The sequence below is a fragment of the Cryptomeria japonica genome, chromosome 10 (genome assembly GCF_030272615.1).
Source record: "Cryptomeria japonica chromosome 10, Sugi_1.0, whole genome shotgun sequence".
Classification (NCBI taxonomy): domain Eukaryota; kingdom Viridiplantae; phylum Streptophyta; class Pinopsida; order Cupressales; family Cupressaceae; genus Cryptomeria; species Cryptomeria japonica.
In genome coordinates, this window is record NC_081414.1 from 314,072,186 (window position 1) to 314,094,154 (window position 21,969).

A 21,969-nucleotide genomic window follows, 5' to 3' on the forward strand; every position below is an offset into this window, starting at 1 on the left:
GGTTAATTTGTATTACATGCTAAGTTGCCGGTCCTGGTTCGGGCTTGGGTTCGGGTTTGAGATTCGGGTTCACAGGTTTGGCAATTTTTTTTTTTCGGGTTTTGGGTTCGTTAGCACAAAAACATATAAAAATAAAAAGTATATACATATATGCAGCAGTAGTTAAGTTCAAAATACACCACTATGCTAATAGTCAAATGTCATAGCCAAATACACCATCATATATTAATGTTTTAGTTTAAATAACATAGCAAAATAGTAAATACACCGCCATATTAACGTTTTAGTTCAAAAATAATAATGTCGGTCTACAACAATCAGCCATCACTGATCAAACATCATATGGGTCATCAAAAATATCATCATCATCCTCCATATCAATATGCTGTGGTAGATTAGATGAAACACAAACAGTGCCACTGGGAGTGGCAAGAGCACTGGCACTGGCACTGGCACTGGCGGTAGCATTGGCAGTGGTACTAGCATAGCCAATCTCATGATTAGTAGGTAGCTCATGGTCATCAATGTCATCAGCCCCAAGTGCATCAAGGCGAGCAATTGACTCGTCCAACTCGGCATGTTCTGGATCAATATCCCACTACTTTGTCTCCCCTTCTTTGTAGGCATTTTCTTTGTGTGTGATGAGCTGCAAGTTTGAATGTACAAAGATCAAGTCCTCTGCCTTTTTGGAGTGTAGTCTATTGCGCTTTATTGAGTGGATGAAGGAGTATGTGCTTCAATTCCTCTCGGATGAAGCTGAACTAGCAACCTATCAAGATTTTGAAATTAGAGAGGTAAGAGATAAATTAAAATTGAAAATATAAGCAAGATAGAAGATTTTTCTAATAACTAAGAGTCTAAGAACGAACTTGTGATAAAACTTTGATGGCAAGAGGTTGTAGGTTCTGGTATATCTCTCCATGGAAGTACCACCAACTATGAGCAGCAACCTTATTCCTGTCCCAAAGAGCTACAACACCAGTCATTTGTGCTTGAAAAACTGATGAATTCAGTCCTCACCTTGGGCCATAGGTCATGGGGAAAGAGTCTACGAATGGCTGCCTTGTACCCTTGAGCAACTTCGGGATCTCTATAAGGGGCAACTCTTGTGTCACTCGCTTGAAGAAATTGCTGACTATAATACTTCGGGCTCAATGCAAAGGCAAGGAGATGCAATGGAGTGGTCATTTTTTTCCATCTCTCTACAATGATTTGTTGTATTTGTTTGAATTTTTTTTCTTCTGGATCTCTCTCTCTTTCATTTATGACAACTTTAATCCTCTCAATAATTGTGTCAATTCCATCATATACCTCATTGAAACAAGGCCTATCCATGTTAGTGTAAAGGATCATGCGCAATATAGGCTTAGTGAACTGAAGGAGGTACACAACATTATCCCATCAAGACTCACTTAGTATCATTCTCCTAACATTTGCTGCCCTTGTAGTGCTGGATTGCTTCCATATGCTCCAATTAGGGCTGATTACCATGCTAGCTTGTGCCTCACGGACCTTCACAAGTCATCTCAACACAAGTGTGTTGGAAGCAAAATGGGTCTCAGCAACTTATTTCAAAATCAAAATAAGAAAAAATTAAAATAAAAATTAAATTAAAAGGTTTACTAAACATTTTTATTATTTAACTAAATTTAAAAATTAAAATTAACTTACCTTCAACAGCTCCAATCTCGAGAATTGCCTAAATATGCCTTGTGACATATGGTGGTTAGTGATAAACATTTGGATGTCTTCGGCCTCAGCATACATATCTTTGATCCAATCAACCTTTTTGCCTATTTTTTGCAGCATTAGGTTGAGTGAGTGGACCGAACAAGGTGTCCAAAAAATGTGTTGATACCGCTTGTCAACCAATAACCCAGTTGCCCTACAATTTTTGGCATTGTTTGTTACGACTCGAACAACATTCCGTGGGCCAACTTCCTCAATGCCTTGGAAAATAATATTAGCAATGTGGACTATCCTTCACCTGCCCTTCACAATCCATTGCTCTCAAAAACATTGCCTCTTTAGGGGACACCGCAACAACGTTGGTCAATGGGCGATTTCTTGCATCTTTCCATCCATCAGATACAATGAACACCTCCGTTTCAATCCATGATTTCTTGATGGGCTTCAAGGAGTGCTCTACATGTTTCACCTCTTTCTCCAACAAGAAGTGCACACCTATTCATAACCTGGGCCCTTGAACCCTTTTGGAGCCTCATTAATTGATCTTATTATTTTTTGCCAATAAGGTGAGTGAACAACATTAAATGCCAATCAATTAGCATAGATGCATCTAGCTACATCTTGCTTGGTAATCTGTCTACTCTCATTGTGAAATGATGTTTCCAATGGACCCTTTTCTCTCTTATGTGACGGAATAGGTTGTTGTTGAGGTATAGACAAGAATGGATGGCCCTCTTTATGCTCAAGATTGACATGTGATGGAGAGGCCATTGATCCTTTCTTAGTCTTACTCTTACTGTTTACCAAAGGATTAGAAGATTCTTTCCCAATTGCTTCGTCTTCTTTTCTTTGCTCTTCTATATATACCAAAACTTGTGACTCTGCAAGAAGCCCTTTACCTTTTGGCTGTCCTGCACAAAATTTGATGCCTTTGTGAGGGATAAATCACAAATGTGCTTTCACTCGACTGTATGAGCTCTTGTATGGTTATTTGCAATGAGAACAAATCCAAAGAAAACCTACTCCACCTGGAAGTTGTTCTACCATTTTGACATATTTCCAAATGGTAGAGTTTAGGTTTGTTTTAAAACGGGGTTCACTCCTAGCACTAGAAGCACTTGCCATTCGACAAACCAAAATGAAAAAATATAAAATAAAACAAAACTAGAGAGTTATTTCAATTTGTAAAAAAAATGCAACGAAAAATAAAAAGAAAAAGAAAAGAAGAACAAAAAACCTACCTCTTTTGTTGAAATCTTCCTCTTCAATGCCTTCGAGAACAAATCTACACTTGCAACTGTGTAGGAGTAGCACAAGAACCAGCTAGGAACAAGCAACAATCAATCTTCAGTTCTCCTTGAGAAATGGCAAGCAAAAACTGAAGTTTAGCAATGGAGCAAAGAAGTTATGTTTTTCATTCTATTGTGCAAAAATGAACTTGCTTTTACCTTTTTAGTGTTTTAAGTCATCAAATTAGGGTTGGGAGGGTTGAATATGCTTTCTTGGCATTAAAAAATGATTTAAAAAAGTCAATTTTTTTTCACTTTGGCACCAAATTCCTCCTGGGTTCTGCAAAATCCTCCAAAATTCTTCCCGGGTTCTTCTGGGTCCAGCAGGGAAGAACCCACAGGGCATTTGTAGGACCCTGGCCGGACCTGGTTATTATAGGCAAATAACCTGGTAACTTAGATTACATGTGACGTGGAATGGTATGAATATGGTTTGAAGGACAGTAAGAAATACACATGCTAATTGATTTTTTGTAGAGAAGTGGCATGCAATGGTTTTTCAGAAGAAAAATTGTCATGACCCCGAGTTTGACATCCCAATAAGTTTGAGTCTGAATCGTCTTACAAGAAGATTACACAGATTTCATAAAATTGTGATTAAAGGATAATAAGTATTGTTCAATCTTCATCTGCAACAGATTGTTAAGTGCAAGTAAAAGGTTAAGGGCGTTCATTAAGGCAAACAAATTAGTAAGGGCAGCAATTTAGATCTAAGGAGGAGATGCTAGCTTTCAAGGGAAAGGTCAAACCAAAGGTCACAATGCTTCAGCGTTAGAAGAATGGTATAAAGAAGAGAGATTGGGTGTAGAAGTAAGGCATCAAGCATCACTCAAAACACACCATCAGCAGCCAATACAGAAAACACCTCTTTAGATACATCAGCAATCAGTGAGATACATTTTCAGAAGATATCAATAGCAAACACTATCGATCGTCCCCCAAACACTTCTGCAGAAATATCAGAGTTAGATTAACAGATTGGCAAGCAATAACCATCCCAATCCCCAAACAGGAGATTGAATTTTCAGCATAGCAACAGATGATATCAGATCAGGCAAAGTCACAATCCATCAAAAAGATAGCTAGCCATACATTCAACCCCTTGGTATAAATAATACTCACATATATTTATCAATCTATTACATATATATGTTTGTATGTTGATGATGCTTTGAAAGATTAATGCTTAAGTGTATGCCTCTATGGTAGTAAATAGTAATGCATACTGTCTGAAATCCACCTTGCAAGAGGAAGGGCCTGAGGTGTAAGAGAAGGGTGGCGAGTAGGCTTGTAAGAAGGCTGTTTTAGAAGGATCATTGTGACCTAGGACAAAGAGGGCGCTTATAGAGTCAAATAACCCCTTACAACCTCCCCTCAAACCCACAATATGGCAACTGTCTTCCGCAATATGACACATGAATGGGGAAAGCAGGTACAAGCCACCAAGCAAGCAAGAGGGCTGTGGTAGACATCCACTCTTTGGCTTTTTGTAGAAATGGCTTCGGGTGGACCCATCATGTCTCTTCCTCCAAACCCTAATATGCTTGCATTATTGATTACCTATGGATATGATGTAATTGACTAATCCTAATGTTTAAACATATATGTGTATATTTGCATATGTTCATGTTGTGTTTGTAGGATTCAAATCCATGATCGCATCATTAAAGAGATATTTATGTTGGCATTTGTCATTGATGTCTGTAGTTTTGCTGAGATGTCAGACTAATGGTTTCTACATCAGATTGTTCGGTTTTGATGTCGTGTGTTTTCAAACATGACAAAAATTAGATGTCCTATATTCTTATCAAGAAACGTCTCAAGACCATCTTATAACTTTACAGATGATTCAATTCTTACCAACATAATGCAGTGTATAGCAGTCGCATTTCTGGCGAATGTTCTTTAGCTTTGATTTGAATATTGGAGTTTGCTCAATATAGGTTTTAACGCCAGGGCCGCAGCTAAACTAGCTCCAAAACGGCACGAAAAGTTGTAACACGAAATCTGTCAAAAATTACAGATCGTTGATCGTGATCAGCAGAATTAGCTGCGGCTTTGATTTTTCAAAATTTTTCGAAAAAGTCAATAACACGAGTTTTGTAATCCCATTTTGGAGCCAGTTTAGCTGCGTCCCTAATGCCAGCACATAGTAAAGAGTGTTCAACCTTATATTAAGGAACTACTGTTCAAAACAGTTATATGTTGTTGACCAAACTTTATTTGTATTAAGAAATAAATGTTGTGTTTGGTTTCTAACGTGAGGAAGTTATAATTGGTTAACAAAACAGTTGTAACCATTTTACAACCAATTATCTTAGTTCGTTGATCTAAGAAGATTATATATGTGGCTTGCTGTGTGATAAGGAGTGAGTTCTTAAAAAAGTGGAAGATCATTTTTAAAAAGAAAAGTTTAGGCATAGGCATAAATACGATAAGGCCAAAGTAAATAACATACGATATGATCATATACAGATCATATATCTGAGATGAAATATACATATCATATACAGCAAAATATCTTCCAAGATATGATCATATACAGATCATAATAAGAGGACTGCGTTGCACTTACACAGTATAGAGTTTGGTGGCAGATTGACAAAGAATGGTATAAATATTTGCCATTTTATTTTGTATAATCTGATGTTCATAGTTCATTCCTGATATACAGTTGATTTGGATTTTTAGTGGTGACTGATTGTTGTGGAAAGATCATTGGTTAGTTGCAGATTTCACATTAACAGTGTGCATGCTTTTATCAAGTGAAGATTTATATCTTCAAGTGCAGATTAATATCAGACTCAGAATATTCTCTAATGCAGTTTTGTTTCAGATATACAGAAACATCTTGATTATATCATTTGATTCAGCATGTCTACTACAAATTAAAGCATATGTATTGTGTTGCAGAGATACTGTGGTATTTAATGTTCAGATTGATGCAATAACCCTCAGTTTGTTTTTGAGTTCACAATAAGCACATTGATAATTGTTTCAGTTTGTAATTGGTTTGAAGTCATTCAAGTTAACACTCTAGTTTTGAGTATGTACACTGTTTTTGTGTTACTATAAGAGTTGGTGCTCTGAAAGAGAATTTTGAATTGAGTTGGTGCTCATGAAGATAGGGGTTTGGTGACTTCTTAGGGTTGGTGCCCTTAAAACTTGTATTTGGAGTTTCAATCGTGAGGCTGGATTAGGACACGACTAAATAAGTGTTTTGACAATTGTTTGACTATAGTAAAAAATATAATACAATATAATTTATATTAATAAAATTAATATTAGAGTCCTTTTTCATCTGTGTAGTTTTTTTTATTTGTTATTATTATTAATTTTTTAGGGTAAATGCTTTTGATCCAAAGCAATGAATTGGTGGGGTCACAAATGGGGATGCTCATCCCTGACATGAGAACTCAGCAATAACATCTGAGAGGGGTTTGAACCTTGGTGGCAAGAACCACAACACCACTATTTAATAATCACATTATTACTATGTTTATTTTTTATTGTTACCATTATATTGATGGTAAATATCTATTTATTAAGAAAATGTTTCTATGGTTTACTATTCTAGTTTAAATGTAGGTGATTCTAGGATATAATGAAAAATGGGAAAATATTATATATATTTATCTATTTATTTCTTTATATATACACATGTATTTATTTAATTTTTTTTCTCTCTCTCTCTATATATATTTCTTTATTTCTTTATATATACATATATATTTATTTCTTTATATATATTTATCTATTTATTTCTTTATATATACATATATATTTGGGCAAATTGCTGCCAAGGGGGCAGCTTCTTTTATATCATAGTCTAAAAAAGTACATTGTTTTTAATACATTTTGCCTCATTTTACTCTAGGCAATGGAATAGAATGTGTAATCACTCGCTTATCTCTTGTAGACATTCTGTTTGTGCAGGAGTAAAGAGGTTTTAATGATGTGCCATGAAGAAGGCATAAGTCTCCAAATTGTTCCTTCTTAGATGGTCCCGCATGAGTGTGATTGCTTGCTTCACAGCTTCATTCTTCCTTATTGTAGCAATGCAGATAGCATCACCAACCAGCCCTTCAAAAATTTGCTCGGAGTGGACTTGGCATTTATAGCTTCTATTTGATACTTTGGAACAATAAATTAGTTTGTTGCATTTGCTTCCCAATCAAAATCCTAAGAGTTCTGATGTTGTAATGGAAAAGTTGCATTAGAGTAGCATCTTGTACATGGACGTGTGACAATTTTTTTCCCCTCGATGATTGCTCGGATTGCACCTTCCACTATCTTAGATTCTATTTTGAACACCTTGCATAGCTGCTCTTCCAGACTCCTTTGTGCACAATTACATTAGTTAGGGAATTTTAATCATTCTGCCATTTTTGAGCCGAAACTTGCATTTTTCTGTTGTTGGTTGCCTTTTCTACCAACTTTGGTCATGCTCGAGTTCAAGTCTTAACATTTGTTTCGAAGTAATCTAGGATCGTATCTTGTTTGCATAGTTCACATGTGATTGCTATCCTTTGCAAGAGCTGTGTCATTGGAGAAGGTTTCGTGTAGACCAAACCATCATTGATATGTGAGATTTTATCTTCTACTTCTTGCTCTACCCCTTTATTAGATGATAGGTCTGTCGCCCTACTAGTGTCTTGGTAGATGTTCTTGAGAGAATATTTATCCAGTTGGTCAAGGTACATGAATTTGTTTGATGCACTTCATGATTTCCCAATTTTTGCATACGGATAGCATGGATTCTCGTCAATGAGTCTCCTTCGATGTTGGTTGGGATGAGTTTCTCCTTGACACATTCATTGAGACCAGCTAGAAGAGATAATTTTTTTGTCATTGTTAGATCCATTAGGTAACTAGACAAACGCAACTCAACATAGATCTTTACGTTTGTTTCTAATTATGAAGCTCACACTAGCAGCCTCAATATTCTTCAATGGGGCCCATTCAAAATACAGTTTGAGTCTTCTGTTGGGGGGTTAGGCCATTTGGCATTGGCTTGCCAATTCACTGTGGCTTGAGAGATACAGGGAAGGGAGGGGATTTTTAGTATAGTCTACCATTTGCTTATCTTATCATCCCATGCAATGAAAATCCATTTTTATTTGTTCTAGTTTTGATATTGAGGAGCTCACTTATCCCCACCTCTATTTTGCTTATTACTATCTCCATTGGTGATGCGGTGTCTTTGAAACTTGGCAATGCGTTCTTGCCAAAGATGCCATATGATCATGGTGGGGCTTATTACCTATAGACTGGCGTGAAGAGAACCCTTGTACAACCTTGACCAACATTGAAAGAAATTCATAATTTTTGTGGGAAGAGGACAATGAAAGGGCATAGAGAAACCTAGTTTAATCAATTTGTTGCCAGCGAGTATTCTATTGTTTAGTCTAGTCCATGCGAAGACGCTAGCCTTCTGGAGAACATCAGATCCCCAACATAAGTTGCTGGCCATTGGTTTTGTTGATGTTTTTCCATTTGCACTTCATATCCAATCTTCACAAAGTATTTTCCGAAATTATATCCGCAGCAAGTAATTTCATTGCTCTTGTTTTATAAGAATAGGTTCCGTTTGGGGAGCTCCAAGGATGGAGCATTCTTAGAAGCCATTGGTAAGCAATCAAAATCTTTCTAATAGAATGCTGTCCCATTGATGCTATTTTGAGCCATGATATAGTCCCTTTATCTCCATATTTCTCAATCAATATTTCCTCACATTACAAGAGTTCAGGAATGTCTCCAAGAGGGTGATAACCATTCCATGCCATTCCATGAATCATTCCAAATGATGCTGATTTACCATTGTTCAATTTCTAGGACAAATGCTTTATGATTATTTGGCTACATTTCATCATGAAATTCCGTAGGTGTGATCCTCACGGTGGGTTGGCTATGGTTATTATTCGCTTTGGATCACCATCATTGAGATATTTGTTTTGTAGTATTTTGGCCCACAATGCATCCAACTTCTCAAACATTTTCCAAGTAAGCTTTGCTCTTAAATCTCGATTTTGAAGTTGAATATCTCTAATGCAAGCACCCTAAAGATTTTCCTTTTCTTAACTCCGTCCCAAGAAATGAGGAGAATTCACTTGGCTTCTTTGGATGGTTGCCATAGAAATCATTAGTTTATTTCTGTTTAGTCTTTCTTAGCCTTGTTGGTGAGCTCCAAATAAGATAAGAGGTATATTGGGATTGCAACAAGAACGACCTTGATCATCATTAATCTCCTAGACAACGTTAGCCAACGATCTTTCCATGATTCTACTTTATTCTTGCTTTTGGCTACTATGTCTACCCATAGAGAATTTCTCATTGCCCCTTGAAATAGTGGTATTCCTAAGTATGGGGTAATGATTCAATGCTATATCCATGTATTGTAACAATATGCCTTTGCACAAATCTTTTGGTGTTAAAAAGTAGATTTTTGACTTATCCCTATGACAATTTGGCCTGAATGTCTTATGTAATTCTCCAATGTAATTTTTATCACGTTAGCTTCTTCTAAAGTTTCACTCTTGTAGGGTAGCGTGTCGTTTGCAAACATTTGGTGTGAGATGGCTGGGATGTTTCTTGCAATGGAGATTCCCCTCCACATCGATCGTTCAACTTTAATTGCAATTTTCTTGCTCGTTGTTTCAGCTATTATAATGAAGAGGAAGGAGGAAAAGGGATCCTCTTGCCTTAACCCTCCTGCAGCATTGAAACACCATAGAGAATTCCATTCATAATGACTCAATAGCAAGGAGAGGAGATGCAAGAGAAAACCTAGTCTATTCGTTCTAAGAAAAAACAAAAAAATTACATGACTTTTACCGAGAATCTCTAACTAACTTGATCTTAATTTTTGCTTATACATAATTTGAGAATGATACCTTTTTGATTTTTCTTTATGAAGTGAATAGCACAAGGGGACTGGTTGGTAGTCTACGAAAGAACATGCTTGCTTCTTGGGGTTGAGTGCAACATTGGTATTACTGAAGTCCTAGAGGATTTTGCCAGATTTCCTTGATTCATCATCAACTTTCCGAATTTTGACCCCTAGAAGTTCCCAACAATATTGGTAAAAATAGATAGGGAAGCCATTTGGCCTTGGGGCTTTGTTTTGATTGAGCTGGAAGACAACCACCTGCACCTCTTTCATAGTGATAGGTGCAATGAGACTTTGATTTTCTTCTTGATTGATGATTAACAGGATGCATTCAAGGTACCTCCCAAGGATGGGATATGAGCTATTTTCACAACCCATTGGTCATGAAAATGATTGGTAGCCTCATTCTAGATGTTTGAAGGGGAGGATAGAAGCTGCTTGTCATCTGCTTTGATTTTCTGTATTTGATTGATGGCATGTTTGAGTTTTGTTGTGTTGTGGAAGAATTCGGTGTTCATGTTCCCTTCAACCAATTGGGTCTCTCTGGGTTTTGCTTGTTGCAAGGTGTGCACCCTTGGTCTCCTTGTGCCGTGCAACACAGTGCTTGGGTTTGTGACATGATTTAACTGCCTCCTGTGGATTCTATAAGTATAGTGGTTGTATGGGGCATTAACAGGTCAATCTTGTGGTGCAACGACAATTGTACTTCTAACAAGTGGTATCAGATGCTGGGTCATAGGTTCAAACCCCCTTGCTTGTGCTGGGGGGGATTGTTGCAAAGTTTGTGCCCTTGATCTCCTTGTGCTGTGCAACGCAGTGCTCGGGTTTGTGACATGGCTTAACCACCCTTGGGATTCTATAAGTCTAGTGGTTGTATCGGGCATTAACATGTCGATGTTTTGGTGCAACGACAACTGTACTTGTAACATTTCTTCTAATATATCTCCTCTTTGGCCAAAATTTCACTATGTTCATGCATCAATTCCTTTTCCTTGATATAATCTTTTTGAAATATTCCATTTGCAATCACTTCTTCATTCAAGCATCTTAATTCTTCTTCTATCCTCTCCTTTTCCTTGAGAATATTTTTGAATGGTTCTATATTCCATACTTTCAATCTTAATTCTACCATAATTGAATTAGATCTTTGATTTGTGGGCACCTAAATCACATTGGTTTGAAGTGAAATCGTCGTTTTGGAGGGGCCGATCCTCAGTTAAGTCAAGAGTAATTAGAGTGTGATTTGATCCCAATATAGGTAGAATGTGGGACTTCAAGATCGTTGAAGAATTGAACTAGTTGTTTGAAATCATAAATTGATCAAGTCCGTCTATAATATTTGTGAAACTTGATCTTCTAGTGCTCCATGTGAAGTCGCTATTATATGGAGCGATGCCATTTTAATTAGATCCTTGAACAAAGTCAGAGAAATCAATTTTTGTCTGAGATATTTTGTCAAGTTTTGGTTGGTCTACTATCACATTGAAGTCTCCACCTATAATGATCATCTCCCCTTCGAGGTTTTGGAGTTCATCTTTGATTTCATTCTAAACCCCTTTTTATCTTCAGTTTAAAGGGTTCATAAACATTGAATAGAAACAAATTTAGGTCAGAGTTCAAATTGCATACCTTAACCATTTGCCATTTGGATGAGTTGGTTAGAGGAGAGAGTGATGCACCGAGGTTTCCATAGATGGCTGAGTCCATCAAAGGTGCTGTTGGCCTCAATAAACCATCCACCTCATCCTTTATATTTCTTTATGAAGATATGGGCTTCCTTCAAGTTTAGTTTTGTCTCCTATATCAATGCTATAGCAACCAAAGAGTTTTTAATTTGGTGCTTGGTCGTGCACCGCCTATTAGGGGCACATGGCCCCCTAACATTCAATGTAAGGATCTTCATTGTTTTCCAAGGGTGGGGTCTCCTCTCTTGTATCTCAAAAGATATTTTGATGGAAGTTTGATCACCTTTGAGTGCATGTTCCTCTCTTTTCTTTTACTGGTTTTCCTACCACGCTTTGGATTAGCTAGGTTGACACTAATGTGAAGTTTAGATGCAGATTGGCTAATTCACTTGAGGTTCACAATATCAATCATGTCAGCCATTTTATCCTCTTTTGAATTTGGGTCATTATCAATACAATGTTAGATGGTTTCCCATTTCTCAACTATAGAAGCAATTGCCATTTGTGGAGGGGAAAAATCGTTGGTGGATTTTGTGGTGTTTTGCTCTTTGGTTACATTCTGGATTGGTTGTTATTCATGATTGTTGGTGACTTTTGTAACCCATTGTTTTTTAGGATCTGAGGACGGGTGATGACATGAGGTCTCAAAATGTTTTTGACTTTGCATCTAAGATGGTAAAACTTTGGATGTTCTATATCTATCAATTGTGAGTAATTTGATGGTGGTAGGAATCTCTTTAATTGCTGTCAAATTTATTCGAGTATATATTAGGTTTTTTACTTGTCACACAAATCGACCTCTAGAGTATTTCCCATATTATCTCCTATTTGGGATAGACATACCTGGGACCAATATTCAAAGGGTAGGTTGTATAGGCAAAGCCACATCGGCCCATCCATTGTAGATGTATCCCTACGATTGAAATTTGATTTCCATTTCTGCAAATATAGGTTGGCAGGCGTATTTTTATTGTCTACCTGAAAGGATGGTATCACTTTCTTCCTTGGATCAAAACATAGCCACAAAAAATCCATGGGAAGGAAATTATAACAGTCTTTCTTCTAGTGTGCCTCCACCCAATCGCTGATTGCTTTGCTTGAAAGTTTTTCTCCCATAAATTGGCCTATTTCTCCAGTTTCTGCTAATTCAATCACATCCTTGTTCACAGTGGAAGATACATCGATTATGAATTCGCTATTGCCCTCTTTCTGCACTCAAGTGTTCGCATTATTCCGCTTTTTACATTCACACTCTTCTCTATCAATCCTTCAAATGCACCATTTTTGCATATATATATATACCTAATTTTTATTTGCATATGGCATATTTTTTTTAACACCATCTCAACTTGATGTTGCAAAAGATTGTCACAAAGAACAAGTGGGCCAAAGAACTCCACATGGAGGTTGAGGTCATTCAAACGTTTGTGACAGAGTATTTTATGTTACAAGCCATCTTTAGGACTTCCAACTTGGAGTTGTTGAAGGTAATCTAAATTTTCGTTCTTAGTATTTTTAATTTTTTAAACTTGTGGTTCAAATGAAATTGAACTAAACGCTGACTTTGGTACTATTGATGGAAAGCACCATTTATTAGAAACTTAATAAATATAGTGGCTAATGATGCACATGTAACAGTGTGATACATGTGCATCATTAGCCATGATGGTTGATGGGAGAGTGGGGCACTTGTAATTTCTAGAATCAATCTGTCATCATTGCTGTTCAAATATGGATAATGTTGTAATTTCGTAGGTATGATGGTTGATGGGAGAGATTTGAACACTTTCGCAGTTTGGACATGGTAAATGACTCGTGGAAATCTTCTAACTAATGGAGATTGAATTGGTATCCAATTTTGATATGTTCGATAAATCATGTAGTTTAGTCATATCAAATTGTTTGTTAATTCCATGCATACTTACTCTTTGGTAAGTTAATATTGAATTTGGTAATGTGCATGGTGAAATAAGATGCCAATATTGTAAGGCAGTATATGGTAAAATGGTGTTGAGTTTTTTTTGAAGTTATGCATTTATTGTTGATGTAAGGAGAGTGGGGCACTTGTAAATTTGAAGTCTTTGTAAGTTATTTTGTAATGGTGGAGTAAGGATATAAATATATGTGATTATTTAAATTTTATATGCTATATGTGAATAATATGTTTGTTTTTCTTAAATGATGTTTTGGCCATTTGCTAGGAGAACTAAGGGGGCATTTTTCAATATCAAATCATCAAAGAACATTATGAGTTGCAAGGAATGGAGGCAGATCACGCTTGTTTGAGCTCAAGAATGAAAGTGGAAAACGCACACTTTAATACAAATTGCATTGAGTCAAGTCACCAAGATTCAACTTTGCACGTGTGAATTTTCCAAAATTTCATTGAGACAAATCTGGAATCGGTTTTTTACTTGTTAAGTTGAAGCCAAAAAAAATGGGTCATGTTTTTTGATTATAGTTGCCCAACTTAAAATTTCATGAGAATTTTTGCAGCTATTGAGATAGACAAATAACCATTATCCTTCAGACGAAAGGATATTTGTCTTTTCCCTTTGATTATGATTTTTTTGAGGGTTGCATGAAACTGTTTGAGAGTTGAATTTTGTCCTTATTTTGTGGGTTAACCCTAAAAGACTCTTTTCTGTATTTGTAAATCAGTGTTTTTTGCTGGAGAGCCAATACATTTTCTTTGCTAGGTGCTTGGAGTTTAAATCCAATTTCCTTTGATGATGAAGTTTCAAAATTATGCATAAACCCTTATTTATCTGAGTTCATTGGTTAGGGGTGAATGTTGAGAAACTTTTCTGGAAGCAATGAATGAATATGTTATTGTTCATTTGTTGACAAGGTGAGATCCTTGCCTTTTTTCTAGTTTTGCTGGGCAAGACACATGTTGAAAGTTTTCAAGTAAGTCTTCTTCTTAAAAAATTCCCTAGAATTGTGGCAGCCATTGGGATAATTTCAAGTGTCTGTCTACTATAAGATTCAAGGGATGTATTATTGATTGTACAGATACTCAAAAGAGTCTCACCTCATTTTTCAATTAGTGTTGTTTTGAGGTGAACCAAGACCCAATCCATGCTAGTTGGTTGGGTGAACTTTTTGTTGATGATATTTCGAGATTATGCATAAACCCTTTTCTTATTTGATTTATTCTGTGTGAATGTCAAGAACTCTGAATTGTAAAGGCAATACATAGATGATAGATATATCTTTGTATTTTTGTTGATGATGTGAGATCGTTGCCGTAAGCCCAGTTCTGATAGGGAGGGGAAATAATGGAGATCAGATTTTAAAGTAAGATTTATTAAAATTTCTCCTGGAAATATGGCAGCTATTGAGATAGAGAAACAACCATATTTCACAAGGCAATAGGACCTAATGTTCTTTCCAAGAAATGGAGATGTAGACACTTTATTTTCAGGTGTGCTGCTTACAGTGTTATCTGAGCTAGATATTATTGATTGTACAGAGGCTCAAGATGGTCTTCCACTATTAGCCTAGAGCATTCTCAAATGGACACATCGCATCCTTTCTTGGGCCATTTATTGTGATTGATCTGGATACCAACCTTTCTTCAGCTCTCTGGATTCTGGTACAAATTAGAGCTCATCTTCTTGTACATTCCCATCCCTTTTCTTTGATTGTTTTGATGTGCCTTCTAGAGTTTACATTTATAATGTTCCATCACTCTAGTTAGGATCTTATATTCTTTAGGTTTAGAATCTAGATAGTCTCTTGGTTGTTAGATTTCCTTTCAGCACTTCTGCTTGCTATGGTAGTCCCATCAATGCACTTTTTAATATTATTCTTTTCTTTATTTCATCTCATCTTATCTATCCTCCATCTGCTTAAAGGGTTATTATTTATTTTGTGTAATATGATTCATGAGTTGCCTGAAAGCTTGTCATGATATATATGAGGACTAGAGATCTTGCTAAAACAAGGTGGATATGCATGATAGGTTATCATTACCATTTGAGGCCTCGTACATCTTAACTTTAGAATCAGATTTTATAGATGTCATTGTTCCTGTCTGAGGTCCTATTATGATTGAAATGAGTTATTTATAGTGTGGCATTTATTTTTATTTTGTCATCAACTAATGGTTAAGATGCTTTTCTAAAGTTGCACTCCTTGTTATGAAACAAGTTATTTTGTACTGTAAAATGACTCGGTTCAGGTAAGTATATGAGTAAAGTTGGGATTGTATGATTTGCCTCTGTTAGGCTGTATGAAAATGCTATCCATTGCCACTGTCTGATATCAATGACTTTGTAAATTTTGATATTGTCTCATCTTAAGCCCTTGTTCTAGCAATTATATGCGTGAAATGATCTGCCATGATTAATACTTAATTACTTGTAACATGGGAAATTCATTGCAAAGCTCAAATTATGACCACAGAATAGATGATAATGGCATAAGATAACCATTCTTATGTTATTTTAATGGCATAAAGTTATCATTCTATGATTACATTTATGAATGTCACTAGTATAAAGTTACCATTCCCAGGAAATATTAATGAATGTTAATGTATTAAATATGTATGTCATTTGCAGGATCCTGATGATACACTAAAGCGGAAGACATTGGATTTACTTTATAAGATGACAAAATCCAGCAATGTCGAAGTCATTGTAGATCGCATGATCAGCTATATGATAAGCATCAATGACACACACTATAAGACAGAAATAGCATCTCGATGTATAGAATTAGCTGAGCGCTTTGCTCCAAGCAACCATTGGTTCATTCAGGTATTATAATTTTGCCTTCCCAAATTATGTTCAATATCCTCAAGTGTTACTCTATTCTTATGGGTGGATGAAATATCTTCTAAAATACCAATTCCCTGTCTTGGATGTATGAGCAGACTATGAACAAAGTTTTTGAGCATGCGGGAGATCTGGTAAACATTAAAGTGGCACATAATTTGATGCGAATCATTGCTGAAGGATCCGGGGAGGATGATGAAGATGCCGATAGTCAACTGAGATCCTCTGCTGTATGTTTGTGTTTAAATCCACTGCAATCTTCTTATTAATAAAATAGTATAAAGCTCCAATGTACCTGTATTATATCACATAGAAACTTTGTACATGGGAATGTTGTTATCTTTATACTTGCATATAAAGTAAATGTACTATTAGTTACTAATAGATCTGGAATTTGATATGGTGGGTACAAACAAACAACACAGCATTTGAATACTCTCTATAAGCGCCTACCTTCACATCCTTAGCTACAGCACCCTATACAATGAGAGTAAATTTAGTTATAATTTCTCAACCACTCCTTTCATTATATAATTTAATCTCTAAAATATTGCTTTTAGTACTTCATCGCTTATGGATAATATTGCGGACATGACATGCTTAGCAGCTATTAGGGTAGTTTTAGAAGTCACATTGGGGAAACATCCACATGAATATGGTACGGTTTATTTAAAAACTTAAAATCCTGAAGTGTTCTCTATATTTTCAAACTAGGAACTGTTTAACAGACTCAGATTAATTTTCGTGGGCTGGAAAATAATAAATTTTATTGGTCTCAAGATCTTTCTCAGTTTGTTAATGTATATACCATAGTAGCGTTGAACTCCAAAAAACTGATGATTGACCCCAAAGTAATTACTACCCATCTCATATGCCATGCCATTTCCTGAGTTTTTCCTTGTTTTTCAAAAAGTGATTTTGATTTTTTTTCTCTTTCCTTTTCTTCTATATACCTTCCTTTTATTGCCTCAGTTTCACACTCAGGAGAAGAAAACAAAAGCATGAGAAGTTCTGAAGTTTTTAGTTTTTAGGGTTAAGGCTAGGCATTCTAACTTTTCACGTTCAACTTTGAATATATTAATCATTGAGTTAAAATTTAAACATCTTTAAATTCTATCCTAATGAGGGTTAGGTATAAAATATTGGGTTTCCTCTAAAGTAGTAGGCTGTTCTTGATGACAGTAGCACTTGCCAACTATTTGATGACCAACTGTATATTTTTACATAAACCCTTTGAGACAAATGTTAAATAATTATCTAAAGAAAATCCTATTCATTCTTTTTTAGTCATTATATTTTTTTAATTTATCATGTTTATTTTAATTTGAAATAATTTTTTTCTCTATTTTTATGATTATTATATCACTTTTCTATTTACATTAGTTTTTGATGGATTTTATTCTGATTTAAACCTGGGTAATTCAATTCCACTCACAATTTTGCAATGCCATGTCAATTCCTTGTAAATGGAATGCTACTATGGTTTTACGTTCAACTATATGTTCTTTCTTTGAGAAAGTCTTTAACGCCCTTTAAAAAATCAACAATAACATTGTTTCCTATTTGTCCTTCATTCCTAAACAAAGTCAACTCTGTCCACCTCTAAGCATTGTTTTTTATTTATTGTAAACAATGAATGCCATAACTTATGCTTCACATAAACATCATTTATGTAAATATTGGATACTAAGGCTAAGCCACCAAGATTATATGTAGCTTTCTGCAACAATGCACTTTAGTGAAATCTCATTCTTTCTTACTCTGCTTTGTGATGTGTACCTTATGTTGAATATTTGTTTTCTAATTTCAGTCTCATTGGGTGCTTCAGGTTGATTATTCACATCAATAAAATTTCAATTCTAATCTTTTATACTTGTTTACAGCATATGAGCAAATTAGCTTTTATGTAATCAAATTACATGCACCCTTCAAAACCCCTTGAGGTGGTTTCCTTTTAAACCCTATTTTCTTTGGTCTGTGCCTTTCCTCTACGTTATCCCCATTTGAGTGAATAACTGGATCATTTGCAGTTTTACTGGATATGACATGGATTCAAAATCACATGGAAACAAGATTAACCTGCACAGGATACAAACAAGTCAAACGTAGGGCTGAGTCTTGATCTGCTCATCTTCAATACCATAATGGCAAGAAGAGATATCATGCAAATAATAGATTGTCACACTAAATCTTATAAAAAAGAAACAAAGGGCAGCAAATGCTTACCATTCCTGCAGATATTGGTTCAAACTGGAACCACCAACCTCATCCACAGATAAGCTTCTTGCTTTACCATTCTAACTTGGTGATGGAGGTTTCCAAATCAGGAGACATTAGATTAATTCAAATAAGAAACTTTGCAAATACGGATATTAAAAAAGCATTCGAAATGAAGCTTTCCACACCAGGACTTGAACCTCCTTGTCATCCATTAATACTCCCAATTTAGATTGCATGAAACCAAATTTCCTCTCCAATTCTTTTCCATATTAAGCAAGTGAGCAGCATTCATACTTGTTCCTTCTAGTGATCTACCTTTGATTAATTAAGTATTATATACCTTTGATTGATTGCCTATAGTCATTGTTAACTGTGGAAAACAACAAAGCATTCAGGGGGAGCTTTTGCTAATGTTTTTAAACAATTACCTTGATTGACATCTAATTTCACCCCTTCGTTAGCTAGAAGATTGGCCACTTATTTGCGAGCCATATGTGGTTGAAGGGTCTTTTCAAAAATGACATTTCCAACACCACTATATTTTGATTATACCATTTACTTTTCGATTAGGACGTCCACTGGTAGGATAGTTCCCATGACCAGTGCGAGTTCTTTCCTTTTGAGTTCTTACCAATTACGGGATTCTTCCGAAAGGAGGCCCTGCATCTGGGTTTTCACTTGTACTGTTGTAATTTCCCCCAATTATAAATACCCAAATTTTACCCTAATTGAAGTCGGATAGGGGTTAGAGATACCTGTTACTTTAATTGAAGTGCTGCAAGTAAGTTAGAAAATATACATAATCATAGTTCATTGAGTAGATCTATTAATCCGGAAACACCAATCATACATATATAAAGCATAGTCCTACTCCTAATTACAAGATTAAATTATGCTTGAGAGAGTTCAATCATAGAAGTGCATAGAATAGGGTGACTAGATTGGGTGCCCTAGAGACTCTCTACCCTAGGCCTAAGGGCGTACCTTATATCCCCCTTGGCCTCATGTGGCCCGTGGCATCCATATGAGGCGGAATACCTAGTGAGGTATCCTATAACCGTTCTCCTTAATCATGTCAGCTCTATCCTAAGTCTCATGATTAATGCATCCATTCATCATGATAGAGAGCATGAGGGCCATCACAATAGGGTGCACTGAATGTCTATTGTTAATAGGCCCAAAGGTAATACCCTGTGTATCCCTTTAGCCTCATGGGACTCCCCAGCCTTATACCATGAGGTGGTGTGCCTAGGAGGTAACCCCAATACCATTCTCCTACTTGTTATCCTCTCTTCCTCTATCATGGCTGGAAATAATCAGAATATACGCAAATACACTGGTAGACATTGAGAACATATGCAGGAATATATTTAACTAGATTCCTATTTACTGATTTATATATGAATAAGCAATCATAAAGCATTACATTATAAATCATGTAATATGCTGCAATAATGTATACAGAAACAGCAGTTTATGGTATGCACAGGAATTCATACCAACTGTAGTGATAAGTCAGACTGCTGAGAGAAATAATTAATGATTATCATAAGTGAGAAGCCTTCGATGTCTTCCCTTGGGTGATGGAATGATTTCTTATATCCTTCCTCCGATGCTGAGATGTCGTGTTCTTTCCCAAGGTTATGTGTCATTTGTGAAAAGACACCTTTCTGTGGCTAACTGCTGCTCTTTCATAATCCACTTTCAGTCTTTATTAAACCAATTCACTAATCAACAGATTCGTTACACCCTTGATTGTTAAGCAAACCTGATATGGGTTAGGAGGATTGAGCCATAGGATTCGATCCCATGAAATTGTGATGTCTTACTTTGTAAGACAATTTCATGGCCTGGGTTGGTTCGTTGATAATGACTGCTAATTCGGGGGCATGGCAGTCCTTCCTTCCCAAATTTGCTTGTCCTCAAGCAACTTTAGATTTGGATGATCAAAATTTCAAATATCTCAGCGTCCTCCCAAGTTGCATCTTCGGTAGGTAGGCCCTTTCACTTGACAAGGTACTCCTCAATAGTTTTGTTTCTTAGTCTTTTTTTCTTGTACATTAAGGATAGTCTCTGGTTCCAAGATCAATTTGCCTTCGTCATCAAGTGATGGCAACTCTGCATAGGGGATAACATGTTGTCTCAACACTTTCTTAATGCGAGATACCACTTGTAATGTCGCCAAATTATGAATACCCAAATTTTGCCTTAATTGAAGTGGGATAGGGGTTAGAGATACTTGTCACTTTGATTGAAACACTGCAAGTAAGTTGGAAAATATATATAATCATAATTTATTGAATAGATCTATTAATTGGGAAACACCAATCATACATATATAAAGCATAATCCTTACAAGATTAAATTATGCTTTAGAGAGTTCAATCATAGAAGGGCATAGAATAGGGTGACTAGATTGGGTGCCCTAGAGACCCTCTACCCTAGGCCCAAGGGTGGACCTTATCTTCCCCTTGGCCCTCATGTGGCCCATGCCATCCATGCGAGGTGGAATACCTAGTGAGGTATCCTATAACCGTTCCCCTTAATCTTGTCACCTCTATCCTCAGTCTCATGATTAATGCATCCATTCACCATGATGGAGAGCATGAGGGCCATCACAATAGGGTGCCCTGAAAGTCTATCCTTCATAGGCCCAAATGCAGTACCCTATGTACCCCTTTGGCCTCATGGTACTCCCCGGTCTTATACCATGAGCTGGCATACCTAGAAGGCAACCCCAACACCCTTCCCCTACTTATAATCCTCTATCATGGCTGGAAATATTCAGAATATACACAAATATACTGGTAGACATTGAGAACATATGCAGGAATATATTTGACATATAATAAACCAACTCTAGAATATAATTAACCAGATTCCTATTTACTGATCTATATATGAAAAAGCAATTATAAAGCATTACATCATAAATCATGAAATATGCAGCAATAATGTATATAGAAACAGCACTTTATGGTATGCACAGGAATTCATACCAACTGTAGTAATAAGTCAGACTGCTGAGAGAAATAATTAATGACTATCATGAATCAGAAGCTTTCAATGTCTTCCCTTGGACGATCTTATATCCTTCCTCCGATGCTGAGAGGTCGTGTTCTTTCCCAAGGTTATGTGTCATTTGTGAAAAGACACCTTTCTGTGGTTAACTGCTGCCCTTTCATAATCCACGTTCAGTCTTTATTAAACTGATTCAGTAATCAACCGATTCACTAATCTGAGAAGACTTATTAAACCGATTCACTAATCAACAGATTCGTTACTCCCTTGATTGTTAAGCAAAACCGATATGGGTTAGTACGATTGAGCGATAGGATTCGATCCCATAAAATTGTGATGTCTTAGGTTGTAAGACAATTTCATGACCTGGGTTGGTTTGCTGATTATGACTG

At 36.2% G+C, this 21,969-nt stretch overlaps 1 protein-coding gene across 1 annotated transcript in view; it reads left to right on the plus strand.

Moving 5' to 3' along the window:
• The window catches only part of LOC131041780 (AP-4 complex subunit epsilon), a 151,923-nt gene that overhangs the window by 61,316 nt on the left and 68,638 nt on the right, over nucleotides 1-21,969 (plus strand). The window contains exons 5-6 of the mRNA XM_057974988.2: nucleotides 16,121-16,318; nucleotides 16,435-16,566. Of these exons, the coding sequence (XP_057830971.2) occupies nucleotides 16,121-16,318; nucleotides 16,435-16,566 (330 nt within the window). The remainder of the gene's footprint in view (nucleotides 1-16,120; nucleotides 16,319-16,434; nucleotides 16,567-21,969) is intronic.